Raw genomic sequence first — 12,365 nt, 5'->3', positions numbered from 1 at the left:
TTTTATGAACCTTTAATTGCACTTGATTACTTGGAAGTGGATATGGCTTTTATCAGCTTTTAGTTACCTTCAATAAAGCTCAATAACTTTATACACATTTTTATAATACATTGTGCCAATGCTGCTTATAGGTCTGCTAATCTTGCATACTGAAAAGATGTTCAGGCTTCTTAAAAATAAGGTCCACATGTTTTCACACTGTACTCCACTATATCTTTGGTTTTCTGTTCCTACCATTGGTTCTATCTTATTTTGCTAGGCTGCTGAAATGGCACTCCGTTTAAGTGGAATCAATCGCTGGTGTGTCAGTGGCACGCCTGTGCAGCGAGGATTAGAAGGTGAGATTTTCTGTAGCGGTGTCCTCTGTGGGTTTTCCTTGTGCTAGTAATCAGGTAGTGGTTTGGAGCAGTTAAAATGTCTGCTAGTTTTAATCTGAATTCATTAGGTACTCTGACTTGGTAAGCCATAAACCTTAAGCATGTAATAAAAATACGTTAATAAATGTATCAATATAAAAATTGCAGAGCTGAAATCTTTTCATCTCCCTGAGTTAGACAAATACTTTGGGCAGTAGAGCAGCTGTAGGTTGAACAGCTGACTCAAGTCTGTTCTTCAGTTTTCACTTAGAGTGGGTGAATGTTAACCCCTCTCTATTGCAGCTAAAGATAGTCTGCTCTGGTTACAGAATCCTTCTGTCAAATACAGCAAGCCAAGCTGTATTTGCTTTTTGCATAGCCCTGTATGAACTGCGGTGGGCATAACTGCCATGAATATAAATTCTAAAAATTTTACTAAAGCTTTATAAAACTGTCTTAAGTCCTTATGTAAGGACTTAATGAATTGAGATGTGTGGAGTAGGGAGCTGTATGTTAGCAGGTGTCATTTATCTTGTCTTTTTTGTGAGGTACTCAGTTTTTGTAGACAGGCTTCAGACAGAGATAGAAAAAAAGAAAGGGAGCTGACTTGATTTGTGTATCTCCCTGTGTTCTTCGATGGACTGAGGAATATGTGCTATGCATTGAGGCGATGAGTTTGAAAGTGGATAAATCACTGTAAGCATTTGCATGCATTTGTGAACTATTGTTCAGATACCAGACTATTATAAAAGTCAATATTGTACATTAATTCATTATGGAATTGTGAATTAAATTATAAATGCACATAATAGTTGTGAGAATATGTAGTTAATAAAGCAAACACTATAGAAGGAAGTGATCAATTTAAGTATCATGATTAATTTGTTCAAGTCCTTATGTGTGATAGTGTTGATTTAATACATTTCAGATGTCATATTGTCCATAACAAAATGCTAGCCAGGCACTCAGGCAGTTCTCATCACATAGGGGACAAAAACTGCTGAGTAATTTGAATCTGTGCCACCGCTGCTGTAATAAAGTGGGATAGGACCTCTGGGTAAACAGTTGCTTCCTGCATAGAAATGATTCCCAGGATTTTTCTTCCTTTGTTGTGTGATGTATTTGGTGAATGTCTTACAGCTCTCAGGTGAATACCAAAATTACCATAAAGCTAACAGCATAAGGAATGTAGCCACCAGATCTTTAAGAACTATCTGTAAGATACCATGTATTTCTATTTCTGTGTTGTCCCCATGCAACATTTAAACATAGGCTTCTGTGTTTTTCCAGTAAGATTTAGGTACAAGCTTAAAGTCAATGTGTCCTTAAACTTCATCCCCAAAAATGGTGAGTTTCTGAATTGTGCAGAATTAGCAAGTTGTAGTCTCTCAATTAGTAAGACAACAATAAAATGGTGTTTTGTTAATTTCTTCTGCCTTAGTAGAAAAGTGAAAGTCTTCTGAATTACAGTCCCTTTTAGGATAGTGGGCAACAGACAGTTGGTGCACAGCAGGCTACAAAGTAATGATACTGAGCAATATTGTTTCAGAAAAACTTGGCAAACCCAGTTAACCATATGCAATCATGTAATTTCTGCCTCTCACCCCTGCTCTGAAGAGGTTTAAATTCATTGCACTGTCCTGCTAAACTTAAAATTAGGAAAGTGTCTCTCAAATAGTTATATTCCAGCAAGTTCTATAAAAATTGGCAACTAGCTAAAGGAGAGAACCCCTACCTTCCTTTACCCAATCCTCTGCCTGAAATTAGCTATTTTGGTGAGGGAATGACTGGAAAATAAGTGGAAAAGATAACAGCCAGAACGTAGTTACTTTATGCCTGGTAACCTTGCTATTAAATCTTAGGGTTGTTTTTTGTTTTTGTTTTTTGAGGCATATTGTAAAGTATTAAAACACAAACATTGTCCTAAAACACTTTTTTTTTCTTGGCAGATCTCTATGGATTAGTCCTTTTTCTTGGAGTTGATCCTTACTGGGTCAAACATTGGTGGGACCAACTTTTATATCGACCATATTGTAGGAAAAATCCCCAGCCTCTCTACAGTCTAATTGCCAAGATAATGTGGAGATCAGCAAAGAAGGATGTGATTGACCAAGTAAATAAGAGGTTTTTTGAGTTTTAAAATTCCTGAACAACATTTATGACTAGTTTTATTTGAAAAATACTTATTTTCTTTTCCAATTGCAGATTCAAATCCCCCCTCAGACAGAAAATGTACACTGGCTTCACTTTTCTCCTGTGGAGAGACACTTCTATCACCGCCAGCATGAGGTGTGCTGCCAGGATGCGTTGGCAAAACTCAGGAAGATTTCAGACTGGACTCTTAAGCTTAGCAGCCTAGATAGAAGGACGGTGACTTCTATTCTGTACCCTTTGCTGCGGCTGAGGCAGGCCTGCTGTCATCCACAAGCTGTTCGGGGAGAGTTCTTGCCATTACAGAAAAGGTGAATTTCTGTCACTTCCTAAATGGCTTGCTTTATCCAAAGCAAAACTCCAATTGCAAGATCTTCTACTGTTCTAAAACAAGCCTAATTTTAAGCTTCTTTAGTTAAATGTGCAACTATGCCCCACCAAGCTATCTGACCTCAGAAGCTAAATAGGATGCAGTAGGGTAGTTAGTGTAATTCTGATGTTAAAGAACATAGTACTGAGAGGCAGTTATTTGTGCAGCAACATTTTAACCTTATGAGGCTGATGGATACTAGGGTGCTGCAGGTGACAGACTGAGTGTGAAACCAACCAGAATCTTTTTCAGTTTTAAATAAGCCCACTGATTTTCTTTGTGTCTTACAAAACTCATGAGAACAATGGACAAAATGAAATAATTCTTTAATTCAAAGAAAATGTTGTTAATGTGAGGTTGCAGAAATTGTAAATGTAGATCCAAACTTGAAAGCTTGTTTTTCTTTCTCTTTTTTTCTTTTTTTTTTTTTTGCCTGCTTTCAAGATTATCTTCCTCACAAGTGCCCTGCAAATACCAGTTTGATCTAAGCCTTTGTTAGACCAAAACCATGTTGCTAGCAGTCTTCACAAAATGTAGCTACTACTTTTTCAGACAATTAGAGGAGGGTTCTGAAAGAACAGACTGTTTCCATTCCAGGCTCTCAGAGCACTGTCTGTGGTGTCTCTTTTTTAAGCTACAGGTAGGGAAGAACTTAAAAGTTTAGCACTGACAGTGTTATTTCGACTGTTTCCTTCTCCTGGTCCTCCATTCTATTCAGTCTCTTTCTATCCTTTTCTGAAGTTTTGTGTCCTTCCCCTTTCTCATACAGGGCACCTACAGTGCCTAAGCAGCTGTAACAGACGTTGCACCTACTTCAGCAGGGACCAACAGTAGGCACTGTGCTGTAGCGCTTTCTGTCTGACAGTCTGCTGGTGTGGAAGCAAGGACTCAAACACTGGAGAAATCAATATTTCCACCAACCCGTACAAGATTATTTGCATTAAAATGAGCCAGTGGAGTACAAATGAAATGTGTAAACTGACCTGAGTATGCTGGGGACAGCTTAGTACTGTGCTGATTTTGGTGGAATGCTTGCAGAGTGACACCTGCATGGTAACTGGTGGAAAAACTAGAAATGAAAATCATATGATTTTTAAGAATTATTTAGACATAGAAAAGTTGTTTCGAAGCACCGTTTACAGATCTTTTTTGTGAACCAAGCTTGACTGCTGCAGTGGACATTCACAGAACAGCAGGAAGATTTGACTCCAGGCTTTGATTATATGTATGAGAATAATGAAGAAATTCAGAGCTAGGAACTTTGAAGAAGAGAAATTTACTGAAACAAGAAAGCTGATGCTGGAGCATATGGATAAGAGAAACTGGCCGGAAACAAGAAAGCTGAATTTGGAGCATATTCTATGCTAAGTGACTAAGTGACTTTTCCCACCTGTGTAGTGAAGGCAATAAATGAGAACATCTGCTCGGCAAAAATACAGCCCTCAAAAGGGAATTTTCTAGGCTCCCCTAGTTAAACTGAGTAAAAAAACCCAAAACTTCTTTTTGTCTTAATTGGTAGTCTCAGGCTATGTATCAAATTGTGTACTTTCTATGTACATCCTTTTGCTTTTATAATTTTCCTTGAAGTTGCTGATGGTTTTGAAAATGAAAGTAGTAGTGGTAGAAGTATCAGAGTATGAGCAGCAGGTGCTATGTGTATTTGCTAATACCTCTGCAGAATTCAGCTGATTATAAGTAGTAATTATATTGAGTTAAAGCCTGCTCTAGTGTAACACTGTAGTGTAAACTCAAGGAACAGCTTCTGCAAATGGAACAGTGTTGTAAGGAGGGTAAAATAAAGGATACCCTTCCAGCATACCTTGGCTCCAGACTGCGCAGAAGTTATGTCACCTCTTACTCTACTCTGCAGCACTAAACACGAAATAGGAAATGCTTCTCCTGAAGGTGAATGAGGCTGAGGAGCAGAGTTTCAGGGAGGGGTGTAGTGTCTGGTCTCACAGCGATTTGTCATGGAAGCAGCCGCAGGTCAGCTTTGTAGGCTCCTGTTGCAATTTACTGTCCTGTCCCTTCGCATCAGTCTTCTTCCTACCTTGATTCTTTGTCTCTTGGGCTTCAAGCTATACTTCATGCTTCTTTTGTCTTTCTCATCTCTGTTCTTGCTTCTCCCTTTTACCTTTCCATTTTCTGTATTTTTATGTTAAGCTAATTCCTGACTAAATTCCTCTCGTGAATTACAAATACTACAAACAAATGTAGAAAAGGAAGTTTAAAATGATACTTGCTAATCTTCACTGTCCTCATTTTACACATTTTCCTCTTTACCTTGACACCTCATCTGTTTTGCATGTTTAGATTTGTAGCACATGGGAGAAATGTAGTCTCTTACAGCTGTTTTAATTGTAAAAGCTTCTAGTAAAATGAGGTCTATTTTTGCTTCTTTCCAGTTCACCACTGGAACAGAAGGAGCAAAGTATTTTGCCCTCTGTGAAGGATTATTTTACCTAGTTCTAATTTTCCTCTTGATTCTTATTTCTTCCTATTTTTAGGAGATGTCAACCTCTTGACATACTTAAGTTAGGGTAAAACTCTAACTGGAAGAAAAACTGACAACTAGTGTTTTATTAATATAAGTAAATAAATATCAAATAAACATTTGCAGTTATGTTAGATGCATGTAACAATATTTCATGCCACGCAGCATGACAGTTTTACTTCTCTAGTATTGTGGTAAATTTGAGCCATTTGATCTTCATTTCAGCACCATGACCATGGAGGAACTGCTAACATCTCTGCAGAAGAAATGTCGAACGGAGTGCGAGGAAGCTCACCGACAGTTGGTGTGTGCTCTTAATGGCTTAGCTGGTATCCATATCATTAAAGGTAAGACTGGATGGCTGTAGCATATTCTTTAGTCCTTTTAGTAGGCTATTATGGTTTAGATGACACCATGTAAAAACAGTGGCTTTTCTGAATTCAGGGAAAAAGCCATAGTGGAATCCTGGGAGATCCTTACGTCATGCAGAGAGAAAATTAGAAAGGCAAAAGCCCAGCTAAAACTCAATCTGGCCACTGTTGTAAGAGATAACAAAAAATGTTTTTACAAATACATTAACAACAAAAAGAGAGCCAAGGAAAATATCCATCCTTTGTTGGATGCAGGGGGAATATTGCCACCAAGGATGAGGAAAAGGCTTAGGTACTTAATGCCTTCTTTGCCTCAGTCTTTAATAATCAGACCAGTTATCCCCAGGGTATTCAGCCCCCTGAGCTGGAAGATGGGGACAGAGAGGAGAATGAACCCCCAATAACCCAGGAGGAAGCAGTTATCAACTTGCTGTGCACAAGTCTATGGAGCTGGATGGGATCCACCTGAGGGTACTGAGGGAGCTCGCAGAGGAGCTTGCCAAGCCACTCGCTATCATCTATCAGCAGTCCTGGTTAACAAGGGAGGTCCCAGACAACTGGAGGGTTGCTAGTGTGACGCCCATCTACAAGAAGGGCCAGAAGCTGGATCTGGGGAACTATAGGCCTGTCAGCTTGACCTTGGTACCGCGGAAGATTATGGAGCAGTTCATCTTGAGTGCACTCACCAGGTGTGTGCAGGACAACCAGGGGATCAGGCCCAGCCAGCATGGGTTCATGAAGGGCAGGTCCTGCTTGACCAACCTTGATTTCCTTCTACGACCAGGTGACCTGCCTAGTGGATGAGGGAAAGGCTGTGGATGTTACCTACCTGGACTTCAGTAAAGCCTTTGACACTGTCTCCCACAACACTCTCCTAGAGGAGCTGGCATCTCATGGCTTAGACAGGTGTACCCTGCGATGGGTTAAAAACTGGCTGGATGGCCGAACCCAGAGAGTTGTAGTGAACAGTCACAAGCAGTGTTCCCCAGGACTGTTTTGGGACCAGTCTTATTAAATATCTTTATCAATGATCTGGATGAGGGGATTGAGTGCTCCCTCAGTAAGTTTGCAGATGACACCAGATTGAGTGGGACTATTGATCTGCTCAAGGGTAGGAAGGTTCTGCAGAGGGATCTGGACAGGCTGGATCGATGGGCTGAGGTGAATTGTATGAGGTTCAACAAGGCCAAGTGCTGGGTCCTGCACTTCAGTCACAACAATCCCATGCAACACCACAGGCTTGGGGAAGGGTGGCTGGAAAGCTGCCCAGTGGAAAGGGTCCTGGGGTGCTGGTTGACAGCTGTCTGAACATGAGCAAGCAGTGTGCCCAGGTGGCCAAGAAGGCCAACAGCATCCTGGCTTGTATCAGGAACAGTGTGATCGTGCGCCTATGCTCAGCACTGGTGAGACTGCACCTTGAACACTGTTCAGTTTTGGGTCCCTCAGTACAAGAAGGATGTTGAGTTGCTAGAGTGTGCCAGGAGAAGGGCAGTGAAGGTGGTGAGGGGTCTGGAGCACAAGTCTTATGAGGAGCAGCTGAGGGAACTGGGATTGTTTAGTCTGGAGAAGAAGAGGCTGAGGTGACATCTTCTTGCTCTCTACAGTGACCTGAGAAAGGAGGTTGTCGTGAGGTGGCTGTTGGTCTCTTCTCCCAAGTAACAGGTGATAGGACAAGAGGAAATGGCCTCAGGTTGTGTCAGGGGAGGTTTAGGTGGGATATTAGGAAAAATTTCTGTACTGAAAGAGTGGTATAGTATTGAAACAGGCTGCCAAAGGAAGTGATGGAGTCGCCATCTCTGGAGGTGTTTAAAAAGCATGTAGATGTCGCACTTGGGGCATGGTGGTGTTGCGTTGACAGTTGGGCTTGATGATCTTGGATATCTTTTCAAACCATAATGATTCTGTAATTCTATGAAACTAGAGAGGCTTGTGACAGTGTTTGTAACAGAAAACAACATTCGAGATGAGGGAGAAAAGAATAGCTGTAGTTTGGTGCACCTTTGAGATGTTTCAGAGTATTTCTGGCTTCTTTTGTTTTATGTCCTTTCTTGATTCTACCATCTATGTGTACTTGTGTAACTGTACTTAACCTGCTTTTGTTTTATCACTACTGCTTTCTCGGCTCCCTTTGTGCCCCCTGCCATGCAAATGGCTATGCGGTCTGTGGAATCTGTTTGCTGCTGCCTGCTATACCCCTCTGTCAATGTAGATTTTGTCTGAATTAGGAGGGAAAAAAGCTTTGAATGGGAAACAAAAATAATTATATTAATCTGGAATGTCCCAATAAGCAAAATAATAATAAATTAAAATTACTTAGTCATGAATGTGCAAGAAGTGCCTCTTTGCTTAGTAACATGTCTTCTAAAGTTGACAAGCTGCTTGAATTTTTGCAGCTCATGTTAAAGTCTTCCTTGAAAGAGGAGAACAAGCAAACTACCTGTTCTGTTACTTTCCTTACAGAATGACTACGTTCAGATTCTCTAGTCTGTACTTAGTAGGTTTGAAATACTTTATGATTGCAGGATGAAGATAAAATGTTTCAGACAGAATGAAGTGCTTAAGAAGATTTCTGTACAGATTAAATACTTCTAAAATACACTAGTAGCAAAAATTAAGTTTGGCCCTTTTTGAAAATCAGGTTGATGAACACTGCATCTGGTGAGAAGCAAAAGCAGGACGGAGGCACAGTTCTGGTCTATAACTCTTTTCCTTCCCCCCCTCCCAGCGTTACTGTTGCACTCCATCTTTTTTATCAGCCAGGAGGAAGTACATCTTATGTATAAGAAAAGCCATGAATTTATTGTTAGTGTAATTCAAATCTTTTAGGTGTAATTGTTATTAGTCCAGATCTAATTGTTACAGGTGAAAAAAATAATAATAATCCCACTTGTTTCTGCTGCTTGTCCTGCTCTTACGCTCATCTTCCTACTGCCCTTCTGGGCCCTGAGGTCAGTGGTTTCGTACTGGTGGTGGCAGTGCTATGGCTGTTTGTCACCACCTGGAGTTATTCGTCAGGAGGAGTAAGATGTTTGCATTGATTGTTTCTTCTTTCCGCTCAAGGATCCAATTAGGGTCATTTTTATGTTTGCTAGCACACTGCTACACCTTTCTCTTTCTTCATTGGTCTGCAGCTCCACGTTAACACCAAATTTAGTGTACGTGATGCCTTTTATGAATGTTACAGACAATTTCTTTGTTCTCTTTGTTGCCCCTAAACCCAGTTTTGTCCAGCTGTAGGTCTGCATTTCTTTGACTGTGGGTGAGTTGTTTATAGCCATGGCTTCTTTATTCACTGCCAAGCCTGTGCACCATCTCTTAGCATCCCATGGCTGTACTCCTCTACACTGCATCCTATATCTTTATTTTTCAAGGGCTCTGCTGTTGTTACTAGGCCTGCATTTCTCTACCCTGCATCATTGTGTTAGTTGTAAATATCTCATTCTGCATAAAATAACTGCTTGTTCCTGCTATTTATATAAAGCTGCGATTGTACCACACAAAGATATAGATATATATATATAAGTAAGAGAAAAAAAAATAGCCATAGACACCTAGTGTATTAGAGAAATTGCCGTCACAGTTAGGCCAAGTAAAAGGTCAAGAAAAATTCAAGGGAGGCCTGACAAGCCTTAAGCTTGAGGCCTTGAAAAATCGGTACATAGCTTTTGTCCTATTACTAGTAATGGCAATAGAATATTGCAGGACTATACCCTTACAACTGGCAACTCTTTCAATGTAAGAAGCGACCAATCTTATTGGAAGTAGAGTTGTTACGCTTCCAGATAGGTAGCAAGATGATTTTTGGTTTACTCTGTTATCTACCTTTGTATGTTTCATGTCCTTATACTTGGAGAAGTATATGTTCTGTTGTATGTTTTAAGAGTCTTCTAAGACTATTACTGGCTAAATAAATTTCCATCAGTTGAGAAAGGAAAACAAAAATTGTTTGGGTTTTTTTTTTTTGCTACTTTTCCATATGCAACTTCAATTTTGTATTTCTCTAATCTATTTTCTGAGAAGTGATTGTGATGTTAGCAGCTTACATTAGTTATGCACCCTGCATGTATGTAATCATTTCTGCATTTCTGATGTATGACACAATTTTCATTGTTTTCACTGGAAGAGTGAATAACATATTCGCAGTGTGAATTTATTAATGCATCACTGCAGTGAGTTGTAGATCTTTTTGGGGTTTTTTTAGTGCAATGTGTGAGGTTTTTTTTACTTAAACAACTGTGAATGCATATTTTAAGATCAAAAAGTCTACAGATCTTGCAGTTACAAAAGGTATTTAATTTGGAAACTGCTTTAGTCTTTGTAAAATATAATGCTCCCTGTCTTTTATCAGTTGAGTTTTTTTGGGAGAGGGAGAATGAATAGGGAAGATTTGCTTGAAGACAAGCAGACATTATACAGTCTCTCTGAGAACATCTTAGTACGTTACAAGCAAAGGCCAGTCATAGCTGTTTGTATATTTAACAACCAACACAATATATGTATGTTTTTGTTACTTTCTTTTTATTTAGGAGAATATGCATTGGCTGCAGAGCTGTACAGAGAAGTGTTACGATCCTCTGAAGAGCACAAAGAAAAGCTCAAAACAGATTCTTTGCAAGTGAGTGAGCATTCAAATATAAAGAGACATAGTTAAGAACTGGACTACTTTAGATTTAATTTCATTTTCTTCATCCCAGTGGTGTGCTGAGTGACTCTTTCAGCTTGCCGACAGTGTCACAAACTTTAGATGGGGATCTGTCCAGTGACCTTCACTGACCAGTAACCTTTATGTTTACTTTTTTTTTTTTAAAAAAAGCTACTGTATTTCTAGAAACTTTTGTTGGTGAGCCTTCCTGATATCCCAGAAGCAGTGTATGATCTCCACCTGCTGTTCTGCAATAAACTTAACAAGCTGAATTCCTAGACTTGTGTATGTGACTATGACTGCTCCCATTAATGGTGCTCTATTACATGCTGCAAATACAGGGTTTGCATTGAGAATAATATTAATGTGCCAAATGACAGAGAATAATAAAACTGTTGCACTGCAGAAGATGTTCTCTGAAAGGGCATCAAAACATGAAAAAGAATCAAAGTAAATTTTCTCTTCAGGAAATATATTAATACATTTTTAATACTGTACTAAAAATATGAATGTATTTTCCTGATTAAAAAAGCAATGGTTCTGTAAGTAACACCTTTATATTTCTTCAAGAAATATCAATTCTAAATTGACCAAAATTCTCTAAAGCACAACAAGGTATTTAAAATGTTAATGACAGATAAATAAGAAGTGATCAGTTGTCTATTTCTTTACTTTGCTTGCTTCACTAAGTTATTCTTTGATTATCTTGCATGTGGTAATCTGATGGCTTTGTTGTGCTTCTTTCTCCTTTGTGGTTTCCCAGAGGGATTTTTCACTTAGCATAAACTTATTAAGCTACTGATAACAAGATTGTTAATGAAGCTGTTTTACTGGATTATACAATCCAATACATCTTTTTTTTCTGCCCCTCAGAAGGTACACTGTTTAATAATTGCCTTTGTGTAATAAAACTCAGCTTTCGTTGAGGACTTACCAGTTGTGTAAGCTCTTTAAGATGATGGCAAATCACTGCTGGCCAGTGCTCTTCAGTGGCTGAGACAGTAATAGTGCAAAGATGAGGTGAATCCAGGAGATGAGAAGGGCACAAGTTCATGATAGTGGAGGTTATTAGTATGAGTTTGTGGGAGATATGCAGGCAGCACAATATTAGGGGTGTGATTTGGGATATATGTAGGGTGAGCCTAGGGAAGAGGAATAGAGTTGCTTTATATTAACAATCAAGTTTATTTTCCCTAAAAATAAACAAAAAGATAATGTTTTATTCAGTCATATTTTATTTCAGAAAAGTGAAAAATATGAAAAAATACTGAAGCTCTTGAAAGCTAGTTTTTTTTTCTTGTACTTTATTTTGCTTTAGACAGACTAAGTGAATTGTCTATTTATAATATTCTGAAAGATATTTACCAAAGAATGTGCTCTAAGACAAATAACCTGTTCTCCATAAGTCAAGGGCTGTTTTAATTAGCAGGGTGAGTATGGGACAGAATCTGATGACGTGGTATCAATCTTGCCTGCGAATTTGCTTTTGAGGTGTTGAAGAAGGTCTTTTTAATGTTTCATTTCCTACCTCAGTAAAATGAGGAAAATAATGTTTATGTTCTTTATAAGATGCTTTCACAATAACAGACCAAAAATAAAACTATTTTTAAATGGATAATAATTTATTGCTGTAAGCTTTTATTGCTGTTTAAGCTTTTCCTGTCGCAGATGTTGCAATGTATTTTTTCAAAATTGTTGTTGACTTTGTGTATATTTAGAGACTTCATTCTACACACAATTTGATGGAACTGTTGTTGGCAAAGCACCCAGGAATTCCCCCAACTTTGCGTGATAGCCGACTTGCAGAAGAGGTAAACGTTCATTTTTATATAAATACATTTTGAAGACCACCTTTTATTTTTTTTATCCTTCACTGTTTTCTCTAGCTAAAGAAGAAACATTAAATAGCTTTCAAGTTAACTACGTACATTTCCTTTTAGGTTAGTAAAATCAAGAGTTGTTTACTGTGAGAGAGCAGAAA

At 38.8% G+C, this 12,365-nt stretch overlaps 1 protein-coding gene across 1 annotated transcript in view; it reads left to right on the top strand.

Moving 5' to 3' along the window:
* Positions 1 to 12,365, top strand: part of SHPRH (SNF2 histone linker PHD RING helicase) — a 55,159-nt gene that overhangs the window by 17,185 nt on the left and 25,609 nt on the right. Inside the window, exons 11-16 of the mRNA XM_086743742.1 lie at positions 260 to 338; positions 2,306 to 2,469; positions 2,562 to 2,818; positions 5,597 to 5,718; positions 10,269 to 10,357; positions 12,103 to 12,195. Of these exons, the coding sequence (XP_086599868.1) occupies positions 260 to 338; positions 2,306 to 2,469; positions 2,562 to 2,818; positions 5,597 to 5,718; positions 10,269 to 10,357; positions 12,103 to 12,195 (804 nt within the window). The remainder of the gene's footprint in view (positions 1 to 259; positions 339 to 2,305; positions 2,470 to 2,561; positions 2,819 to 5,596; positions 5,719 to 10,268; positions 10,358 to 12,102; positions 12,196 to 12,365) is intronic.

The sequence above is a fragment of the Chlamydotis macqueenii genome, chromosome 3 (genome assembly GCF_036417535.1).
Source record: "Chlamydotis macqueenii isolate bChlMac1 chromosome 3, bChlMac1.mat, whole genome shotgun sequence".
Taxonomy (NCBI): Eukaryota; Metazoa; Chordata; class Aves; order Otidiformes; family Otididae; genus Chlamydotis; species Chlamydotis macqueenii.
This window is presented reverse-complemented; position numbering and strand designations above follow the sequence as displayed.